At 44.8% G+C, this 22,218-nt stretch overlaps 1 protein-coding gene across 1 annotated transcript; it reads left to right on the top strand.

Annotated features, from left to right (window-relative positions):
- The first annotated feature begins 17,305 nt into the window (after positions 1-17,305).
- LOC144121269 (uncharacterized) lies at positions 17,306-18,151 on the top strand. The gene has a single exon (XM_077654392.1). The coding sequence runs from the start codon at positions 17,363-17,365 to the stop codon at positions 18,149-18,151; it is 789 nt and encodes a 262-aa protein (XP_077510518.1). The 5' UTR covers positions 17,306-17,362.
- The last annotated feature ends 4,067 nt before the right edge of the window (positions 18,152-22,218 follow it).

Raw genomic sequence — 22,218 nt, 5'->3', positions numbered from 1 at the left:
TGCGTTGACTGCCCACTCTCTCTCGCAAACGGCCCAACGGCCGACACGAGAGAGATCACAGCACTGCCGCGGGGACAATCTCCTGCAGCGGCGTGCTAGCGGCGCGCATTTCTCTTGTTGCCCCGAGCGCGCACCGGAGCCTTGCTCTGAGCGCGCCCCGGGACGGGGTCACTGTTGAGTGTGTGTATGTACCGCTGGAGGACGGCGTCAATAAACGTCTCCTTCGTGAACTTGGAGGCCTGTTTCTTGCGGCGAGCCGCTCTCCTCTCTGCAGAGGTTGAACGCCGCCGCAGCGGTGCCCCAGGGTGCGTGTGGTGACGGCTGATCGGGGCCCTTGGCACGCGCGAAGCTCGAACCCGCGGTGGGTAGTGGCCTGTGCCTACTGAGAAACCCACAAAATCAAGACGGCCATGGTGCCTATCCTGATAACGGCATGTGCGGCGCTGCACAACTTGGGCCGGCTGCTCAAAGACCCTGTCACACCCGCTCTACTGTACGATGCCACTCGTGACTCTACTGCGCCTGTTCCTGTCTCTGGAGCAGCCCAGCCGCCAGCCACAGTGCCACTAGTGGATTCGGCAAGTGGTTTTAGAACCAGAGACAGTATCATTGCCCAGTACTTTCACTGAGGGGCATCATCATATCATCATGCTGGACATACAGCCTGCAGAAGTGATGTGTGAAGGACAACTATCTTTTTCCTTGCCTTGTTTCTACATAAAAATCTACATCCTAGCCTTCCTTTCAAGAGTTCACTATTACTCATGGAATATTGCTTCTTGTTGCATTGCATAGGTTGTTTAAAATATTTCTTCAAATCGTCATTAAAATTTGAAATTGTGGTGTTTATTGCCCTTGAAATGACATGAGTTATAAAAGAGGATGTAATGGAAGGCTCTGGAATAATTTAGACCAACTGGAGTTGTTTAACATGCGCCGACATGAATAGTACGACACACGCCGCCCCCCCCCCCCCCTTGTACACTTCCCCGGTTCTTTCAATTCGCCCTTATTAACTGCGAAAAAACTCTTTCTCTTGCACCTGTGTATTTTTGCTTTCACAATAGTAGTAGTGTTGTACTGAGACTGTAATGTATCATTTTTTGTGTCAAATATCTGTATCATAATCTATCATATTGTACTGTATCATATTTCACTGATTTTTACATGCACTGTTACACTACACCGGTTTTTATTTCTTTATTTGTTGTTGTGTCCGTCAGGTAGTTACGCGCAGTGACCGAATGCTCAGCGAGTGCTACCTTGGACGACCAACAGCTGGGTGCCCCACTCCAGCTTTAGTGAACATTGCGCTGTGCGCGATTTTATTGCTTCACCATGAACTAATCACGCCCGCAACCTGTATATTTTTATAATTGTGTAAATAGTATTTGTGTATATTACCTCTCTCCCCTATCCTCTCTTCATGTCCCCTCACCTCTTGCATTTCATTTCTCCATTCTGCCTGCTATCCTTTATTTCTGCTGGCCAAACTCAGGTGCTTCAGTATCGATGGTAGGCTAGCAAAAATCTTTTCCTCTCTTTTTATTAATATTTTTATTTCAATAAAGCACTAATTACTTACTTGCTTGCTGTATATTTGTAAATGATCCACAGAGCGTCCGGATAATGCCTTCAGACTTGTACAGCCTCGGCGGCATATCAATACGTATGTACCATAATTCTTTCTGCTTCTAATAAATGCTAATTTCATTCAAATTGCATAGCGAAACCTTCTAAGGACATATAGATTTCAATCAAGGCAGGAGTCTCTGATTAGCATGCACCTACACACAGCTACAAAGAATTATGGTCAGTGACTGGATTCCTTCACCTCTATTGCAATGCCTGACCACAGAAAGTTTTGTTGAACTCTTGAGTATGCAAATTGTTGGACAAAGCACGGATAAGTTATGACGAAGATACGGCGAAACATGTCACTTACTGTGCACACAGCTTCCTCCAAGAAACCTTCAAGTTTCAATGTCACTTGGAAGAACGGGCAGTTGGAGCCTAGATTTTGATGTTTAAAAACACCTGTGCCAGTACCATGAGGACACGAGATGTTCAGGCAAGCTCAGAAAAACCTATTCACAGCGCACATCCATGAGTGGTGCCGGAAAATTAGAAGGTTAGACACAAAAGCGGTTTTTGCAAGCCACCAGCTCAAGCCCCTAATTTCAAGTGACCTCCCGGACGTACAGCTTCTATGTTATGGATATGAGAAAATGCGAGTGCAAAGCTTTGTATCACACAAAATTGCATTTGTTGCGGCCAAAGGTACCAAAGTGTAAAAACGACATTGTTCTATGTTTCTAACGGCCAACTGAAGCATAAATTCATCACGGCACAGGGACCAAACCTATGATTACTGCCGGTTGGGGCAGTGGCACTACAAACCAAGCTAATTAGGATGGCTAGCAGACGCCAGTGCAAGACTGAACTGCTCAACTTGGAAATAAGATTTGGGAAATGGCGCGGTTGTCCTCGGTGAAGGCTGGCAATATTGGTCCAGTAATGTTGGCAATGGTAATCAATGAACCTCTCAAGTGGCATATCAGTGAAGAAACACCCAAGCAATGGTCTGTTTTCACTGATTAAAAGGCAGCACTCCAAGCGCTACAATCTGCTCTTCGTCATGGGTTCCATGAGCAACTTGTCGCCGAAATCTGAGAGCTCCACCACACAGCCATCAACAAAGGGCACAATACTGTTTACCAATGGCTGCCAGGACACAGCGGCATCACAGGCAACCACCGCGCGGACCAGACCGCGCAAAGTGCTCTCCATGAGGGTGATTGTGTGTCCATCCCCATCTCGAGAGCCGACGCAGCACTGTTGCGGGACATCCCGCTTGCCGCGTGGAATTCAGGCCAGTTCTTCTCGCAATCGCGTTTGAAAACCTTAGACCCAGATCTAAACCTTCGGCTTCCATCCGGCATACCGCGATGTGAAGCAACTTTGTTGTGTCGCCTATGGCTGGGTGTAGCTTTCACCAAGCACTACTTCTTCTTAATAGATATGTATGACAGCCTGCATGTGTCATCTGCGGGTGTGATGAGGCTATAGCCCACATTATTTGTGAATGCCCTGCCTACAGCACTGAAAGACAGTCTCTCTGCTATGCACTGGCGCATCTAGACCTGCGCCCACTGACGGAAACGAAGATTCTCGCCCACTGACCGCGGCGGTCGTCGGCGGTGAAGGCCTACAAGTCACTGCTCCGCTTTTTGAAGACTTCTGGCCTGCACGATAGGCTGACTTTGCTGAACGTTGTGACTTTACACAGTGACTTTACTTCCTGCAACTGCCTTTTCTCCTTCATCTTTTTCTCCCCTCAGTCCTTTGCCCCTGTGCAGGGTAGCAAATTGATTATTCACCGGTTAACCTCCCTGCCTTTCCTCCTCCTCCTGAGAAAACCATCCCACCCATTTCCCTTAGGTGTAGTTTGATAGTTTATAGGTTCTCTTAAAATTTGTTCAGCATATGTCATAGTTTGGTGAACACAGTGTTTTCCACAACTCAAGGAAGTTTTGTAAATTTCAATGTTGCAAAATGAAGAAAAAAACCGTGTGCACTTGCTGATGCATTTTGTTTGCTTATTTATGTGATACCCACAGCGGCCAAGACTGGGGCAGGAACATCACACACAAGCAAAAAACTTGACAGTGTTCCCCAGCAAGAGTTTTCATAAAGTGAGTTGGCCGTAATAATGAATCATGAAGAAAAAAAAGCAAATATTCTTTAAATAAAGCTTTATGGCTGCAGCCGGCTATAGTGGCACGTGAAAATTGGGAAACACGGGAGCGTTACTGTAATCGCCAGGAGCTTTAAAACCATCAATATCAAAATACAAGGGGTAGAACATCTGGTTGAGGCACTTGGGATTTGGTTGTCATCGCTGTCAATAATAACAAGACAAAAATACATATGCTCCAAAAGGCTATATGCATTTTCACCCGGTCCATTGTCTAGACATAGACATTGCATTTGAATGAGGCATAAATACAATCCAAATGTTTGGTCCCAGAAAAACTGTCCCTTTCAAAAGGGGTCAAATTAACATGGCAAGAATGTACATTATATTCAGCAGATGATCATACATGGTGCAAAGCTGTAAAGAAACCTATGCGGTATGCAAAAGAAATAATGAGAAAAAAAACATTGCTGGAAAACGACTGTACCAAAGAAAGGAAGAAAAGTGGATTTCGAAACACAGCATTCATTTACATATGCAAGAAACCTGGGAATTAGCAAAAAATAGCACTACGTACACTTCAAAACATCAAATAGGAAATGCAGCAGAGGCGCTTTTTAAACCAGCTTTTTGTCAACCGCCGTGGTTCCGGGAAATAAGTGGCTGGACCACAAGAAGGTTTAAAAAGTGCAGCCAACCAACCCCGTAGAAAGGGCCAAGTCGGCCTCTAAGTGGCTGTTGCGTCCTCATGAAATAACTCACGGCAGGAGTGCTACGCTCTTTTTCTCTACTGATTAAAAAGAGCGGCAAAACATTTGGTTCAAACAGAACACATTACTAAAACCATACTGCACAACCATGCGGCAGGTAAAAACAGAATCTGCATGGTTTTACCCTGCATAAAACCATACTACACACTGGATATAGCAACTCGCTAACTTTAAGGGGGTTTAAAGTCCGAAACTGAGTCGGGTTATGAGGGACGCAGTAGTGAACGGCTCCGTAAATATCAACCCTTTGGGGTTCGTTTAACGTGCACTGACATCACACGGTACACAAAGCTCTTGAATTTCGCCTCCACAAAAATTCAACCCTGCACCAAAATTCAACTGCAAAGGCAGGGATCGAACCTACGGCTTTCGCGTCAGCAGCCGAGCGCCATAACCACTGAGGCAATGCGGCAGCTTGACAATCCTAAACACCAGAAACATTCTCTAGTAAAAATCAAATAAGAGAAGCTGGATGAGGTTGAAATTCACGCAAGACTTAAAGGCGCTGTGAAACACCTTCCGAGGAGAGCACATCACCTCTCTCAATAACTGCATTGGGTTGTCATGAACACCCGAGCCAAGTGATACACCTGTACACGTTGCAGAGAACCCACAATCACGTGCCAAAGCTGGCGAGCACTTCCCGACGACCTTTTTCATGCTCGCACACTTCTCCGTCGCTCACACATGCATATACAAGTTGAGAGATGGCTACTGGTTACATTCTTTCAGATGTCGGGCAGCTACTATGGCCGCGGCAAGTAAGCCGCGTAGCTCTGGTGGGTCAGGAAGCTTCGAACCCCGGAGGAGGGGCCGGCGGAGGAGCGCCGACCTTCCAGCGTGCAAAGTCTGATGAGAGGAGAGAATTCAAATTTTGAATGCAGAGAGCTCAGCTGCTGCAAAGCACATTAAAAAAATTCTTGCTGCACAATATTCGTGAACTGGCATGCTTTACCGTCCCAGGCATATCGTAACTTTATTAGAGCCCTTTTCAGAACACCTATAAGAGGTTACAAATATTTCACCAGCTGCAATGGCTCAAGAGCTATGGTACTAGCCTCTTGGCTGTGGCAGCTGCATTCGTTAGGGGGCAAAGTGCAGACTCCTCTGTTCTATGCGATGTCAGTGCACATTAAAGAACACCGCACAGTCTGGCATTATATCGACTTCATCTGGCTCCTTATTTGTATACCCCCACTTCATCCCTTCCCTCAGGCGACATGGCCATAGTTGCAGTGCTTTCATTTTTCTGATTACGTCCCCCTGCCCTACCTCCAACACCGCCCTCCTCAAAGTTCCCCCTTTAGGGCATTTATTTGCAGCTCCAAAAGGATCTTTTAGACCGTTTCACGCCATTCCTAAGTTTAAGATTTTCCATCCCAAGCTGATGGATTGCCTCTCGCTTTCCAAGCTTGTCGCGGTGGTTTGCTCGTAAGAACCGCATCCGCAGCCGTTGCTCTTTACACTTCTGTGCCCTCTCAGCTGAAATGCCATTAAGGCAAGCTGCCAGCTCTTGTTCGACCAGTGACTGCCTATGCGTGCCTGCAGTGCGGCTGGTACCTGCTGCGCTTTCTGCAGAGGCAGCAGGAAGCACTAAGGGTGCTGCGGCTGCCGGTGTTGCCGGAACAAAAGAGGCGTTTGGCGCAGGTGGCACAGCAGGCGACTGCCTCTGTGAGCTCATGCGGCTGGTATCTGCTGCCCTTGCTGCAGAGGCAGTAGGAAGCATCGAGGATGCTTCGGTTGCTGTTGTGGCTGATGTCGAAGAGGCTGCCGAGGCCACTGGCTCCCCTTCCATTGGCTCATCTTGCTGCGGCCATCCTCTTCATAGGGCCAAAACCACAGCGGGTCCTCTGCATCACCTAATGCGGAGGAAGTGCTTGCTATTAGACCTTGAAACGAGGGCAAATCCAATGCAATGTCGCTTTGGATCAAGAAACACTTCAATATTTGCTAGTACTGTGGGCTACCTTAGCCTTTGAATGGTTTACAATAAAGTGGGTACTTGAAATGCATACTGCGCTATTTTGTATGCTCGTATTCGTTGCTTTCAATGTCCTTTAGGCGACATTTTTCCATTTTGGGTTGTGCAGCAACTCAATCAATGTTTCAGTTAGAGTTCGTTTAACAAAACAGGAGACATAAAACATGCACTTAGCCGGCTTCGAAGGGAAACATTTCCGGAACACATTTGTCACATACACTGCCAATCATGCTCCTTGGATGACCAGCTTAGAAAATATGTTCGGTCAGTGCATTCGCACCCCTTGCTGTAGCTTTGATAACATTGGTCACACAGGCCAATATTTTAATGACAGGCCAAGACAACACAGATGCCACAGAAAATTGACATGGTTACAGCTGTTATGCACACTTTAATAATAACAGAAGGGCACATATGCTCAGAAAAAAAGAAAATGATAAGCACAGAAGCAGCCTACAACAGCAAAAATGGTCAGGCACAAGTGCCAGGCAGGGATGCTGCAATTCATTTTGCTGAAGTGTTTCATCTAATCATCTAAGCATAAAAACAGAAAAGCAGTACATACACAGAATATGTATTCCTAGGAAAATAATTTCAAATATACTTTTTGAGCTTGCAGTACAATATATATATATATATATATATATATATATATATATATATATATATATATATATATATATATATATATATATATATAAATATATATATATAAAAGTCATACCACTGGCTCCTGGAATACAAGCCTCTTGAGTGTGCGAAAGCAGGGCGGCCACCGATGGTGTGGGTTGGGACTCGCCGACTGGGTCTGCCTGGTGGCGATCACTGTCGAAGAGGTTCGCCAAGCGAACACCCATGTGGGATGTGACAGCGCCACCTCTTTGCAGCTCTTCAGTGAGCTGGCTGGGGGGCCGCTGAGCCGCCGCCTAGGTAATCATAGAAAGCGCTTTAACAACTACTGGAAAAATCCATCGACGAATTTTATGATATGATCGATATAAACACGAAAGTAGGTTTCGTAATTTAAGCGATATAAAGAAACGAAAAAATGCATGTTTGTTCGCGGAAGCAGGAGTCCTTTGCTCTGAAAGAAGCACGATTATTATGTATGTTCAGTAATACTGTCCGGGTGAAACAATCTTAAACGTGCTGACTCCAAACTGCGGGTGCGTGAAAGCCAGATACTAACTGCGGCGGCACCAGCAAAAAAATTGGCAGTACCTGTTACAGCACCTCACAGTTCACAATTGGTAGCGAGGTGCTGGAAGTGGCAAAGGAATAGTTTCACTTAGGGAAGCTAGTGACAGCTGATCCCAATCATGAGATGGAAATAATAAAATGATAAGAATGGAATGGAGTGCACATGGCAGGTTTCCGCAGATCATGAATTGCAGTGTACCACTGTCCCCCAAGAGGAAAGTAGAGGCTAACGAAAATGGTTCAGCTTAAGTTAAGGACAACGCAGCGAGCGACGGAAAGCAAAATGGTAGGTGTAACGTCAAGAGACCAAAAGCAGGCAGAGTGGGTGAGGAAACAAATGCGGGTTAATGACATCCCAGTCGAAATCAAGAGAAAGAAATGGGCTTGGACAGGGCATCTAATGTGAAGACAAGATACTGCTGGTCCTTAAGGGTAATGGAATGGATTCCAAGAGAAGGCAAGCGTAGCAGGGGGCGGCAGAAGGTTAGGTGGGCAGATGAGATTATGAAGTTCGCAGGCATAGGGTGGGCGCAGCCATCAAAGGACAGGGACAATGGGAGAGACATAGGAGAGGCCTTTGCCCTGCAGTGGGTATAGTCAGGTTGATGATGGTGATGATGTAACTGAATGAGCAACAGGAAATTCTTTAATGCACCTGTTTAGAGTTTTATGCTACCTAGACGTGAAACAGCTCGTCACATATAGGTTGAAAGCTTCTATGTCATCGCAGAGCGTTATTAATACACGACTTTAGCCTTCATGACAACTCTGGAAATGCATAGGGAGACATAAAATTGATTTTGAGGAAAGAATGACTCAGTAACTGTCTCACATATCTTCATGGATACCCATACTGTGCCTACGGGAAGGGATAAAGGAGGGAGTTAAAGAAGAAACGGGGTTTTGTAGTAAAAGTCTCAGGAATAATTTTCGACAGCCTTGGGATCATTAACGGGCACTGACACCTCGCAACAGCACAGGGGTGCCTTTTGTGTTTCGCCATCAGACTGCATTTCACTTTTGAAGCGAAACCTTCACTATCTCGTGCTTCAATTCCGTGTGCCTAGTTTTTACCTTCAGCCAGGAACTCCCCAACAGGGGGGGGGGGGCTCAAGGAGAGCGGTTCCCCCTCCAACCTTTCTCCAGAGAGGGCAGCCCTCTCCAAGTCTTCAACTTCTTTTCGATTTTAGGGCGTCATTAATGTGCAGCACAGTGGAGCTGAGCTCACTGGCTTCATAGACAGCCTTAAAGTGCTTAATTTAAGTAACCTAAATTGTTGTTGTCCGAACAGAAACTGTTAATTGACTGAGCTTTGTTCATGACCATGATTACTAGCGTTTAAATAGCATGGACAAACTTTTTTAACACACACACACACACACACACACACACACACACACACACACACACACACACACACACACACACACACACACACACACACACACACACACACACACACACACACACACACACACACACACACACACACACACACACACACACACACACACACACATATATATATATATATATATATATATATATATATATATATATATATATATATATATATACATTATTGCCCATTTGAATAAGTTTTATGGCCATCTGAAATACAGGCTTGGAAGGGAAGTATGAAAATATAAACAAAAAGTAAATAAAATTCTAAAAGCATTTAATGAAAGCATGGAATAAATAAACTAAAAAACTCGCAAACCTGGACCCCCCACTTGAAGAAAAGTTCCCGAGTTCCTGCCTTGAGCTGATTTTGAGGTCAAATTATGAAAAAGAAAATTCAACCAATATCAACGAACGGGAGTCGAACCCGCGGCTGCGCTGATCTCTAACAGCTGCTGACAGAGACCACTACGCTACCGGCGGAGCGAACACACCTCGCGTTAAATTGCACCACATATTCTCGCGCCGTGGATTAGAGAGCGCCGTCTTCGACTTTTATCTGCTCCGTCCCGCGGCACTGGCTGCTCACCGTCGTCTTTCGCTCAGATTCGAATCTCGTAAACACTCTCTGTAGTTTTTTCTGTTTTTTGGAGGGGCGGAGGGGGGAAGCTAGTCATAGAATGCACGCAGCAAGCAATCGGAACAGTTCTGTAATCTGGGAGAGAACCTCTGAGTTCGTCAACAAAAAAAAAAGAATCAAACATGAAAGAAAACAGGACTTACTGGTCTTAGATATCTCTCGGGTGTCGCCCGCTTTCCCCTTTCGCCACTTATTCTTCAGGTTCTCCCAGCATTTCTGCAGCTGGAGCCATGTCCGTGGGTGCACGTTGTGATGGGAATTGAATTTTCTATAATTTCCCATTCCTCCCATTTCCTTGCGACTGACACGGCATCGGTTTTCTTGTTTTCCAGTACGGCCTTGTGCTTGTCAACGAGGTCGAGAAGAAGAGCTCGCTCCACTTCGGAGAAGTTTATTTTGTACTTCTCCGGTTTCTCTATCACGCGCGCGTCGCAACACAGCACCAAAGAATGACGCAGTAAAGAAGGCAAAATGCACTGCAAATGACTACGCACTATCAATAAATTTTATACCAAAATATATACAATACAAGCAGTGAATTTACAATTAAAATGCGCGATAACAATATAAAGCAGAGAAAAAGAGCTGACGATGCTGGCGATGAAGCAACCGATGGACGCGCGCGAGCGGAAAGACTACGACGTCGACAGGAGCAGTACTACGCACGCTACTATAGTGACGTCTTTGTTTGTGGCCGGACAAATAATAATTGTTCTCCAAAGCTAGCCAAAAAAATCTTTTCGTTGCTGTTAAAACGTTACTTGAGACTTGTACTATGTATTAGCAGTTCTGTTTTGACGCTTCTGTTCTTTATTTTTTCATGAATTTATTAAATATACAGAAATGTTTGCTTCGCCTCGTTCCTATGGTGCCTACTTACATCTAAAAGCGCTGCTTTCATAAGTATTTCTAAAGTGCCGTTTTTTAAACTTTCTTCGCCACTCATACTTTACTCAGAACTTAAGTCACAAACTTAAGTCACAACTTAAGTTTCATTCTTGAATACGGCGGTGAGTGTCCATCGATATAGACCCCCCATTTTTTACAAATTAACCCGAAAAGTGTTCTGCTTGCTATTCATTTTTTGCAGGTCTTTTGTGGCAAGCTGTTTGGGACATCTTGCCTTGTGCAGTGGCTGCATAACTGAAAGTGTTTTTTTCACTTTTGTAGTCTGTGAAATCCATTTAATGGGTTGGGAATCTCTGATTCTAAGAGGCCGCATTTGAAACAATTTGAGCTATTCAGCAATGTCTCAACCATGACACTGCTTGCTTTCTCTACAGAACTGCCCTGTTACACTATGTTCCACAGCCTTTCCACGTTCTATTATACCATTTTTGCTGTATAACGCTCTGCTACAATAGCTGTACCTAGTTGTATTGAACAGGCTTTTTATTTTCTCCTTTTGCATGGTAGTAGTCACTCTCAAGAGTTCATCAAGCCTTCTGTTAATAATAGTAGACTCAACAAATTGCACTGTGTATTATTTTTTTCCTTGTTAAGTGCTTTCGCCCATCCCTGCATTAGGAATATCCACAACAGTGCACCTGACATATGTTCCCTGTTAATATTGCTGGCATATTGCTACGGTTGTGCTTGTGCTTGGAACGCTCGTGCTTGGTGCGCTCGCGCTTGGAACGCGAAGAGGACGAAGTGCGTTTCTGCTGCTGGGCTTCGCGTGCCCGGTTGTTCGGCTGCGTGGCTGTAAGCTGTTTCCCTGTAAATATATTTTTCCCTTTTGGTGTGCACATCTTCACGTTACATTATTGGTGGAGGTGCTGGGTACAGCCACAGCAAGCACGGAACTTCGCAGCGGTCGTCAGCTCGCCGGCTCTTCAACCATGACCAGCGCAGGGGCCGCTCCGTCGGCGTCCGCCAACCCGGCGTTCATCATTGCCCATCCGAGAGATCCTGGGACCTTCAACGGAACGGACGGCGTCGACGTGGAGGACTGGCTCGCAATGTACGAGCGCGTGAGCACACACAACAGGTGGGACCCGACCCTAAAGTTGGCCAACGTCATCTTCTACCTGACGGGCACTGCCAGGGTATGGTTCAAGACCCACGAGGATGAACTCACCAGCTGGGATCTCTGCAAGCGCAAGCTTTGTGACCTGTTTGGTAAGCCATTCGGGCGTCAGCTCGCTGCGAAGAAGGAGCTCGCATGCCGTGCACAAACGTCCACAGAGTCCTATGTATCATACATTCAGGACATATTAGCTCTCTGCATGAAAGTCGACGCCACTATGTCAGAGTGCGACAAAGTAGGTCACGTGCTCAAAGGCATCGCAGATGACGCCTTTAACCTTCTTGTATACAAGGACTGCGGAACGGTTGACGCAATCATCAAGGAATGCCGCCGGTTCGAACAAGCGAAGAGCCGCCGAATTTCTCCGCAGTTCACGCGGTTGCCGAATACGACTGCGACGTCGTCCTGTGTAGACTCGACTCCACCGAGCCGTCTGCCGACATCTGAGAGCCTGACACGACTTGTGCGCCAAGAAGTAGAGGCAATGTCCCCCGTTGCGTTTCATCCACCCGCAACAGACAGTACTCCAGCAGTATCCCTTATACAGGCTGTCGTTCGCAAAGAATTTGCCAATCTTGGGATTCAACCTGTTTGCTCAGTTAGTGCCCCATATGCTCGCCGCATGTCCCCGGAGCTCGGTTCTGAACGTGCATACTACCCTCGACGCAGCCGCAATCCAGATGAATGGAGAACACCTGATGACAGGCCCATCTGCTTTAACTGCTCCCGAGTTGGCCACATATCTCGACACTGCCGAAGCCGTCCGTCCTCGACCTACAGCCGCTACCCGCCGGGTTCTGCATATTCCCGCCGCTCTCCCTCGCCCTCGGAAACGACCTCTTCTGGCCACAACGCTCAGACCCCGCTTACCAACCGTTCGTTGTCACCTCAGCGCCGTCGATCTCCATCGCAACGACCTCGCCGCCCTTCGTCGCCGGCCCCATATGCCCGCTCCCGGTCGGAAAACTGATGGCTGCAGCGTCTGGGGGTGATGCTGCTCTGACGACCCGACCAGAAAACCCTCCTTTAACTCTTCATGCTCATCGGAACATCCTTAACGTCGACGTGGACGGGGTCCCTGTTACCGCTCTGATCGACACTGGAGCGCACGTCTCAGTCATGAATGCTCGTCTTCGCCGTCGCCTAAGGAAAGTGCTCACTCCTGCCCCCTCAACTGTGGTCCGTGTTGCAGATGGCGGTATGTCTATTGTCGTCGGAATGTGTACTGCTCGTGTTTCAATAGCCGGCCGCCATACTTCTGTGCTCTTCAGTGTCCTCGAACATTGCCCTCATGACATAATTCTCGGCCTTGACTTTCTCACCGACCATTCCGCCCTTATAGATTGCGCCACAAGCATCGTTCAACTCGCTCTACCTGTTCCTTCAGAGCCACCGGATCCAATTGTTCACCGACTGTGCACCGCCGACTTTGTCCGCCTGGACCCCGATGCCGCCACTTATGTCCGTTTCTCCTCGGTCCCGCCAGTTCCCGATGGTGACTACATCATTACTCCGGTTCCTGATGTGCCCTTTACACGCAGTGTTGCCCTTGCGCATACAGTTGTCACCATGTCGGCAAATCAAGCGTCCCTTCCGGTTCTCAACTTTGCCTCTTACGTTCAGCCGCTCCCACAAGGTATGTCGCTCGCCACGCTGCGCCCTGCTGCCGAATGCGTCGTATCGGCGGTGGGAAGCGTCCCACCCTCCATTTTTCCCTTTTGGTGTGCACATCTTCACGTTACAATATGTTGTGTGAACTGTATTATGTGGTACACCTATAGGTGTTGCGTATTATGCTGTCATTACTTGCACATTTTAATTCTAACTTACAACAAAGAGTATCTGTGATAATTTTGCACGTAATGAACATTCTGTGTTAATATTGCATATTGTGTGCGCATTGCAGTATGGGCTGTACTTGCATTGTGTTGTATATTACGAGGTGTAATCGAAAAGTTATGCTACTCGCATATAAAAAAAACAACAGGGTTTTGAAAAGAAATTTATTTCCCAACAGATTGTGCCCATACACTAATTCACTGTACCCATTTGCCTAAAGAAAGCTTGAAAAAAAATGTTGCTGCTCATCAACCCACCAAGGTTTGAAATGTGTTAGTCATCGCACCTTGTTTTCTTGAAGTAATTATTCAGGTTCCAAAAAAAAATATTGACTGGTGGCCCGATCGGGGCTGTAAGGTGGGTGGCCGGGCTCTTGCAAAGCACACTTTCACGGGAGGGCCCTTGAGATTCTGATGGCGATTCGCTGCGACCACTGAGTTGATCCCTATCAAGTTGAGCATTCATTTAAATGTGCCGAGGGACACTGGACGATCTACCATTGTCTCCAAGGGCATTGAAATGGCCCAGGTGATGGGTGTTGCTGCATTATATAAAGGACATTCACTCTAATATACTCAGTGTTATACTGTTAATTTGTTTTGAAGAAAAGCTTTATCACATTCCAGTAATAGAGTTCACAACTGTGAGAGGGCGCCATGTTTAACTAACTGATGCAGACTAAGAGAGGATCCAGAAGGCTTGATACCGAAACCATGCTTTGCTAGAGAGTTGACCTCAACAAAGGTTATTAAGAGATTACTGTCAGATGTTTCCTCATCTTTCCCTGTATATTGCTATTCTTTGTGCACATTCACACCTGCATCAAGCAGTAGTCATAACAGTGCCTCTGAGAGATGTCAAGTGCTTGTTTAATACAACAAAAGTGTGGAATGGTTCAGTCACTTAAACCCATTCACGCGTTATGGACAAAATTGTGTACGAACAAAATTTGCAGGTTTTTCTGGCAGTGTGCTGCACCTAGCATTGATGTCCTCGTTTCGGGTGAATTGTGCTTCTTTCATGACTAAAATAAGGTGGTTTATTGTGCGAAAAAGAAAATGGAGTAATAAAATTTCGCTCAACAGTGAGAGGGTAGCACGCCACCCGCCATTTTTATGCAGACCAATTTTGCCCGGAGTAGAAGAATCCGTTTTTTAGCACATTTTCAAATGTAATGTACATTTTTGAAGTAGAAATTTTTTTAGCACATTTTCAAATGTAATGTACATTTTTGAAGTAGAAATTGATTTCACGCTGCTTCGAGTGTTTTCCAGACAGGCCACGAAGTTTGGATGTCAAGATTTCAGTTAATTATTACACCTTACACAAAATATTGCATGTCCGTATAAAAAAAAAATTAACTGCTAATATTTGGCACTGCAAAACCAACCAGCTGTGTTTTTATCACCTGTAAACTCAACTTACGGGGAAAAATATTTGTTTTTGAGGGAAACCGGATGAGTGTGAAAGGGTAATACTCCAATAAAGCAAGCAGTTAATCCACATTCAATTACCTGCATTCACTTTGCAGTGCAGGGTACAGATACTCGATAAACAATTTTTGCGCTGCCTGAAGGAACTCATTAAATCCTGCGGCATCATATTTTATGCTTACTGTTGCTACTTCGTCTTTGTTGCAGTAAACAATCAAGTCGCACTCTGGAATATTCAGAATTCCCATTGGGACGTTCATCTGAGTTTGATATATCCGCTTTGGCTTCTTTTCATTCATATCTTTAAATGAATTTTTCAATTGCAAAGGGCACTTCACTTCAAGTACTCGAAAAGTACCCATACAGCATTCACAGTTAAATGTGACCACACCATCAGGTGATGCCCCAACAATAGGCACTTCCCTGAATATTTTGAGTCCCACATCTGCAATAGATGCGCATGGTCACTTTTCTGAAGGTTAGATATTGGGCGCGAGCGCCACCACTGGAGCGACTGGCGCTAGCGTCGACCTTGCGCAGCAAGTGGGATCGCGCGTCTCCTCTCACTGCTGCAGAAGCAGACTATCGGTTGCAGTTAGGCGTTCTAAATGCTAAAAGTTGCGCTATCATCTGCATTTTTCGTTGTTAGTGAGTGCCAGCATTTTACACTTCGATCGTGTGTCGTCGTCGGTGCTGCTACAGTTTATTTCAGCTTTCCCCATGGTCGCTTACTGCTCTGTGCCTCAATGCCGGACTTACGCGGCGGAACCAGGCGTAAGCTTCCACTTCTATCCGAAAGACAGGAAGCTACGAGAAGCCTGGTTAGTCAAGCTGCGAATGGGCAAAGATGCGATGTACATTCTCGTGTGTGCAGCAAACATTTCACCGAACAAAATTTCTTCTATGGAGTTGGCGATAAACTGTTCGGTGAGTAGCGGCCGAAGCTGTCGCGGGCATTTACGTCCGCGCATGTCTCTCTTGTGGAGCTAACGAAGGTAAATTGCTGACAGGATGGAAAAGGCGCTGGCTTCTACGCGACGCAGTGCCGCCCCATAACCTGCCTGTTCGACCTTTGGATCGTCAGCCGTCTGCTCGGCGTCGCCGAAACAGGGCACAGGGCGGAGGTAAGCTGAATGTGCGTGGTAGCAACGGGCGCGATTGCGCAGTTTTAATTTCGTGCACAGCACGCCGTGCGTAGCATATTTACATGTTTAGAAACAAGTATTGCACTGTGTCTCAAATAACTGTTTTTGCTTGCTGCGCTTGTTTTGTGCATTGATGCTTTAGGTAACGTTGGCGTGTAATTGATGAATGGATGCATTCATTGTGTCGCGAGACTCATAAAAGTGCACTAATGCTTGCCTGTGGCACGTGACTTCTTAATTAAGCTAATTTTGTATTTTGGCGCTCCTATGCTTGATGATGTTACCTTTTCTTACAAGTGTTAGATTCAGTGTCTGGTAATGATGCTCATGTCATTGCATTGCATTTCGTGCCCCTTGCACGTGCGTGACAAGCACGTACAAGCGTATTTTAAAACGGCTTGGTTAAATGTCCACTGCATCCATTCTTAAAATCAATGCACACCATAAGCTAAAATTTTGTTTCCACAAATGAGCTAAGCAAACAGAAGCACAGTTTTAACAACCAACGTTAATAAGTACAAAGCCCTGGTGCTCTTCAGGATGTTGGCAATCGTATCTTTATTAGTGTTACATCATCAACTATGTATCAACAGCGAGCTTCTTTATTTGTTAATCAAGAATGTCAATAGAGAGGAATTAAGGCTGGTATTGCAGTGCATGCAGCAAGTTTGGAGAATTTATACCTACTTGCATAGCAAAGGCTGTGGCCAACTGTTTTAATTATTGACTTTCATACTGCTAGAGGTTTGCAGTACCATTTTGGGAGAAATGCATATCTGAATCTGACATTTTATTTCCGCAAGACAGGGCGTTGAGCGACATTTTTTCTAAAGAGAAGCCGTTACCGTTGCCTGCATGTGAGCCAGAGATTGAAGCAAGTGCATCTTCCTCAGTAGAAATCGAAGACAGTGCACCTGACTCACGGGGCAACGCAGATATCAATCCCAGTCCAGGTGGCAATCAAGGTATCATTGTCAGCTGTGTTATTTATATATTTATTGTATTTGTTGACTGCGAAAATAATTTACATTATCTGCTTGAGATATCCCTGCTGAGCTTCAAGCCGCAAGTAAGGAGATTGGCGTGCAAGCCAACACGCTCGATGCTGCACGAAAACAACCGCTGAGCACGGCAAGCATTCAGGGAGAAAAAGATCTGAACATCTTAACTGGGATTCCCTGCTTCAAGGTGTTCTATACCATATGCGATGTTTATACTGACAGCCGGATGCTCATGCAAGGAAAACGGTTTTGCTTATCAAACGAAGACGCGGTGTTGTTAACGCTCATCAAGCTTCACCACAACATGTCATTCGCATTGCTTGGTGTGCTTTTTGGCATTCATCGCACCACAGCATCAGAAATATTCAAGGCCAGTGTAAGAATCTTGGCTGAAATAATGAAAAATGCCGTTTTTTGGCCGAGCAAGGAAGCTGTTGTTGATAACTTGATGGTGTACTTCAAGGAGTACTCGAGTGTGAGAGCTGTGCTAGACTGCACGGAGATCTCAATTCAGAGGCCAAAGGATATGGAGTCCCAGCCGTTGACATACAGCTGGTACAAGGGTGTGTACACAGCCAAGGTTTTAGTCTGTGAGACACCGGGAGGTCACATAAGTTATGTAAGCAAAGCTTATGGTGGCCGGGCATCTGACTCCCATATAACGAAGGAAAGCAAGATACTAGAATTGTTTCTACCTTCAATTTACAGTGTCATGCTGGATAAAGGGTTCTTAACAGACAAACTTTGCATTGAGCACCAAATCACAATGGTGCGTCCCCCGTTCCTACGCAAGAGAAAGCAACTTACAAAAAATGAACATGAAAAAAATCAAAGTATCGCAGGCGCTCGCATTCATCTAGAGCGTGCAATCGAGCGAATGAAAGTGTTTAAAATATTCACGGGGAACTTGGGCACCGAGCTTTTTGCTTACATTGATGACATTAGAGAAGTGATTGCGGGAATTGTGAATCTCTCCAAGCCCATCTTCTGCAGCGACAATGTTTTGGTACAATAAAGGGCTACCAAAGTGCATGGACATATTGTTTCAGTACAGTTTCTTCTTAGATTCTTTCCTACAGTTCCTTTATATGTTTGCTTGATCCAAGTGGTAATGGTAAGTATTTTTGCAATAATCTTTTAAGTAAGTTGTACATTGCATTTGCTTCTTTATGTTCTTATCACCAGTTTTCATCATATAGCTTACTTTTGTTCCGTCCGTTACATATGTGCTTGGTGTCTTGCTTCTCTTGACCAAAATGTTTTTCTGTAATCGTTTAGTGTTTTCATTCTGTACAGGCTTTTTTTTCTTCCATGTGTCAGTCCCTCCAAATGTGTTCCCCCTTTGGAATCACAGGGCATTCCTGTATATCAGTAATTGCGCAGCAAACAGCATGACATTAAGTACGCAAGTTGCATTTTCATAGTGTCAGTAACAGCAAAGATCGAAATGCTCTAAAGTAAACACATTTTTTACTGCCAGCCATGGGCATAGTAAAAATGAAATAATGGTGGACACCAGTGTTCATTGAGAGACAAGGGAAGGCAAAACATAAGACTTGAAAAAGTAGACAGCCCTCTCCACAACATCATTGAAGAAAGAAGCGTTGAACTCTACAGAGAACAACAAGTAGTTTTCCCTGTCTTGAAACACAAAAACATCTGCACTAGACACCCCTGCCCAGCCCATCTGGACCTGCACTTGACAGAAATACCTGCTGGTCTTCTTCAGAGACAAGCTTATGCCTTCACTTGTTATTTCTTTTGCCTTGAATATGTCTAAACTCCTCGGGCACTTCACTTCAAGAACTCTTGGAGCGCAGCAGTCGCATGTGACTACCCCATCTGGACTGGCGCCAATGCATGGATGCTGGTCTGAAATTAAAAGTCCGCACTGTTCAACTTTCACATTTTCATGCTGACTTGCAGCTAAATAAGCCATCTGCTGTTCCTTCTAGAAAGTGCCTCTTAACATTGCAGGTGTCTGCACTGAGTTTTCTTTCAACACAACTTTCAGCAGAGGTCGCACATCATGTGGGCCCATCCTTGTTCTGAGTGTATGCACTCGTGTATAAACAGAATATGCAATTGATGCTGTTACCATTCCTTTTCTGTATATCAACCAGTCTGGAGAATTTGCTTTCGCTTTTGATAAATTATTTATCATCTCAATTTCTGTGTTTGTGTATGTTTGTTGGAGGCAGCTGTAAATTTCTTCTGCTGAGAGCACTCCTGCTGCAATGACCTTCTCAGCAGCTTCAACAAGTGCTGGTGGGTTTCTCACGCCAAGGTTTGCTCGTCTTCCTGTGCTCGTTTGACTGTCTTCATGCTGCTCATGCAGCTGGACAGTGGATGAGATTGGCTGTATGGGTAGCAGTGGCTCTGTATCGCTGCATGATGGATCCACAGTTGTATTGCCTGAACCTTTACTTGACAATGAGCATGTCAATTGGTCACAGTGACTTCCTGAAATGAAAGAAATACAAATTTATTCCTATACTTTTAAACAAAAAAATAAATTGGTCTGCATTTTTTGTATTTGGTTATGTTGCTCTCACTAAAAGACGTATTCTGAAGCATCTGCTTTTTCCTTAAACCATTAATTCATGGGTAACAAAACAGTAAGCTCGAATAACAGGCACAAACAGTGACAACGCACTATATGAAAATGATTACACACACTAAATAAGCTTGCTAATTGTTGGCATTGGTAAGTTTCAATTGCCATGCTATAACAAGGTGCTAAGTCACGAAGCAGATTGCATCAAACTAAACTATAACAATATATCCACTAACTGCCTTCATTGTGGCGGAGTGCAACACAGTTGTATGGCAATTCTTGAAGCAACCTCTTCAGGATGTTGCCATCAGGCACCTTGACATTATCTCTTTTAGCCTGAAACGCGAAAAGTTCCATCAGCGTATTCTCCTGAGTACACTAATAGCGTTTTCACTTCACGTGAGCCCTTTTTAATCATCATTATGATGATAAAAACTGAACTTATCACAGCTCTGAGGATGTTGGATGGCTGCTCTCAACAAACTTTCTGCTGCTTAACTTGTTCAGTACTCCAGAGATTCTCAAGGTACATTGGAAGAGGCTCTTGTGACATCAGGCTTACTAAACAGTCAAGCTCGAAATGAGAAAGTTTCACTTAAAATTAGATTAATATTTTTGTGAGTATGTCAAGCAACGTTTCCAAAAATGTTTTTTATTTTGTTGCTATTTCTCCTTGCTTAACACATGAAACCTCTTAGAAACAATTAAAAAGCATCTATTGTATTGTTTTAACCGTCTTAAATCAAGTATTCTAGCTATGGTGGACGAACAACTTTGATAACAGCCACGGCTTGTTAGTCTCAATGCACTCTGTGCGAGACCACAAAAAGCACTGACCTCAATGATCATTCACAGCACTTATCTGACACTAGTATTATGAACAAAGCAAGCACTTGAAACCACAAAAAGAGTCCCTGTTGAAAAACTATTGTAACTTTGACTAACCTGCATCATGCATTGTAGAGACATTGGCACATATAAGTGCGCGAGTACAAATACATGTGATACTGTGTTCATAATCAAATGAAACAGCAGTAAACAGCTCTCTTTTCTTATGAAGGGTACAGAAACCTGACAGTACTCTGCCTTGGTGTATCTTAGTTTATAAGCAAAACAATGATGACAGATTATGCACCTTATTTTGCCGCTGCAAATTTCGTGTATGGTTACGCCAAAATCAAACTTGCGCCACAAAAACAACATTTAACGTTGCTACAGTTTGAAGTGCACTCATAACTGCGAATCAATAATATGCTAATAAAATAGCATTCTGTAATACTCTATCCTCCTCTTATTTCAAATTTGATGCAACATGTATCATGACTTACCTTTTTGGTACAAGGCAGGTCCACTATCTTCCTTGGTGCATATTTTCCTTTCACACCAGCTTTCTGATCTTTTCCCCATTGCTGAGGCAAATCAGTAGATGACATGAGGTCGAAGGTCTTTGCGTCAATAATGTGCAGCAGAAGAGCGACCATGTGCTTGCACTTGTGCTGGATAGAAAAAATAAAGGCATAACTAACTTTTGTTTCCTAAAACAAAGCACGCATATCAGCATGAATTTGTAAGTTTTACAAAACACACCTTACTTTACAATGTTCTCACTTGTTTCAGCAGTAGGTGCAGATTACATGTTACAATGTTTCATAATATTCGTTAGTAATATGTGGAATTTAATTGACAGAAAACTGTCTGCAGAGCAAAAGATAAACTACAAGAGTTATATTCCATCCATGAAACCAACGTTAGTATTCATACCCTGCTTTGCAAGTGCAAGATGCAGCAGTCACTGTCCTTCCTTTTATTTTTATCTCCAGTTCATGAGGATCTTTGTTGATAGCGGAGGTCTGAAAGATAAGCCTAACAAACGTGACCTCATCGTCTTTGCAAAACTTCACGCTGCACACCACCACGTGCTTCGTCTCATAGATGGCCTCCCCTTCTATCAAAACCCGGGAGGTCTCAAATGTCTTCTCAATGAAGTCATTGATGCTCGAGAGCGGAAGTTTCACTGAAATGAAATAAAGGATTGTACAGCGTAACAGACAAAAAATAACATGCACGCAGCCTTAAACGAAGTGGTAATTTTAAATGGCCGAGAAAGCCGTAATCACGAGATAGAACATTACAAATTGTGACCTCATGAGGAAAGGGTCAACAAAACTACTCTGCGCGGAGTAAACACACATTCGCCCAAAGCTCGAATGAGAATATGATCGCTGTCAATAAGCACGAATGCGCGGCGTGAAATACAGCACATTTACATTTAAATATTTCTCCGCGTCGTCTCCGCCGTCCAACCTGACTGCTCCAAGTTCAGTGGTGCAGTCGAACGGCGCTGCTTCCGCCGGCACTGCTCGAAATCGCTCCGCACCTGTCGCGGAGAAATTTCATTACCGACATTAGTGACCACTTACCTCTGACTGGTGGTGTTGAACCTTCAGTTCTCTCCATAGCATCACCATCAACGCTGGTCCATGCACGCTCGTTGCCACTTCAACAGCTCGCTTACAATGTAACGC

The sequence above is a fragment of the Amblyomma americanum genome, chromosome 1 (genome assembly GCF_052857255.1).
Source record: "Amblyomma americanum isolate KBUSLIRL-KWMA chromosome 1, ASM5285725v1, whole genome shotgun sequence".
Taxonomy (NCBI): domain Eukaryota; kingdom Metazoa; phylum Arthropoda; class Arachnida; order Ixodida; family Ixodidae; genus Amblyomma; species Amblyomma americanum.
Note: the sequence above shows the minus strand (reverse complement) of the source record. Positions and strands in the feature narration are given on the sequence as shown.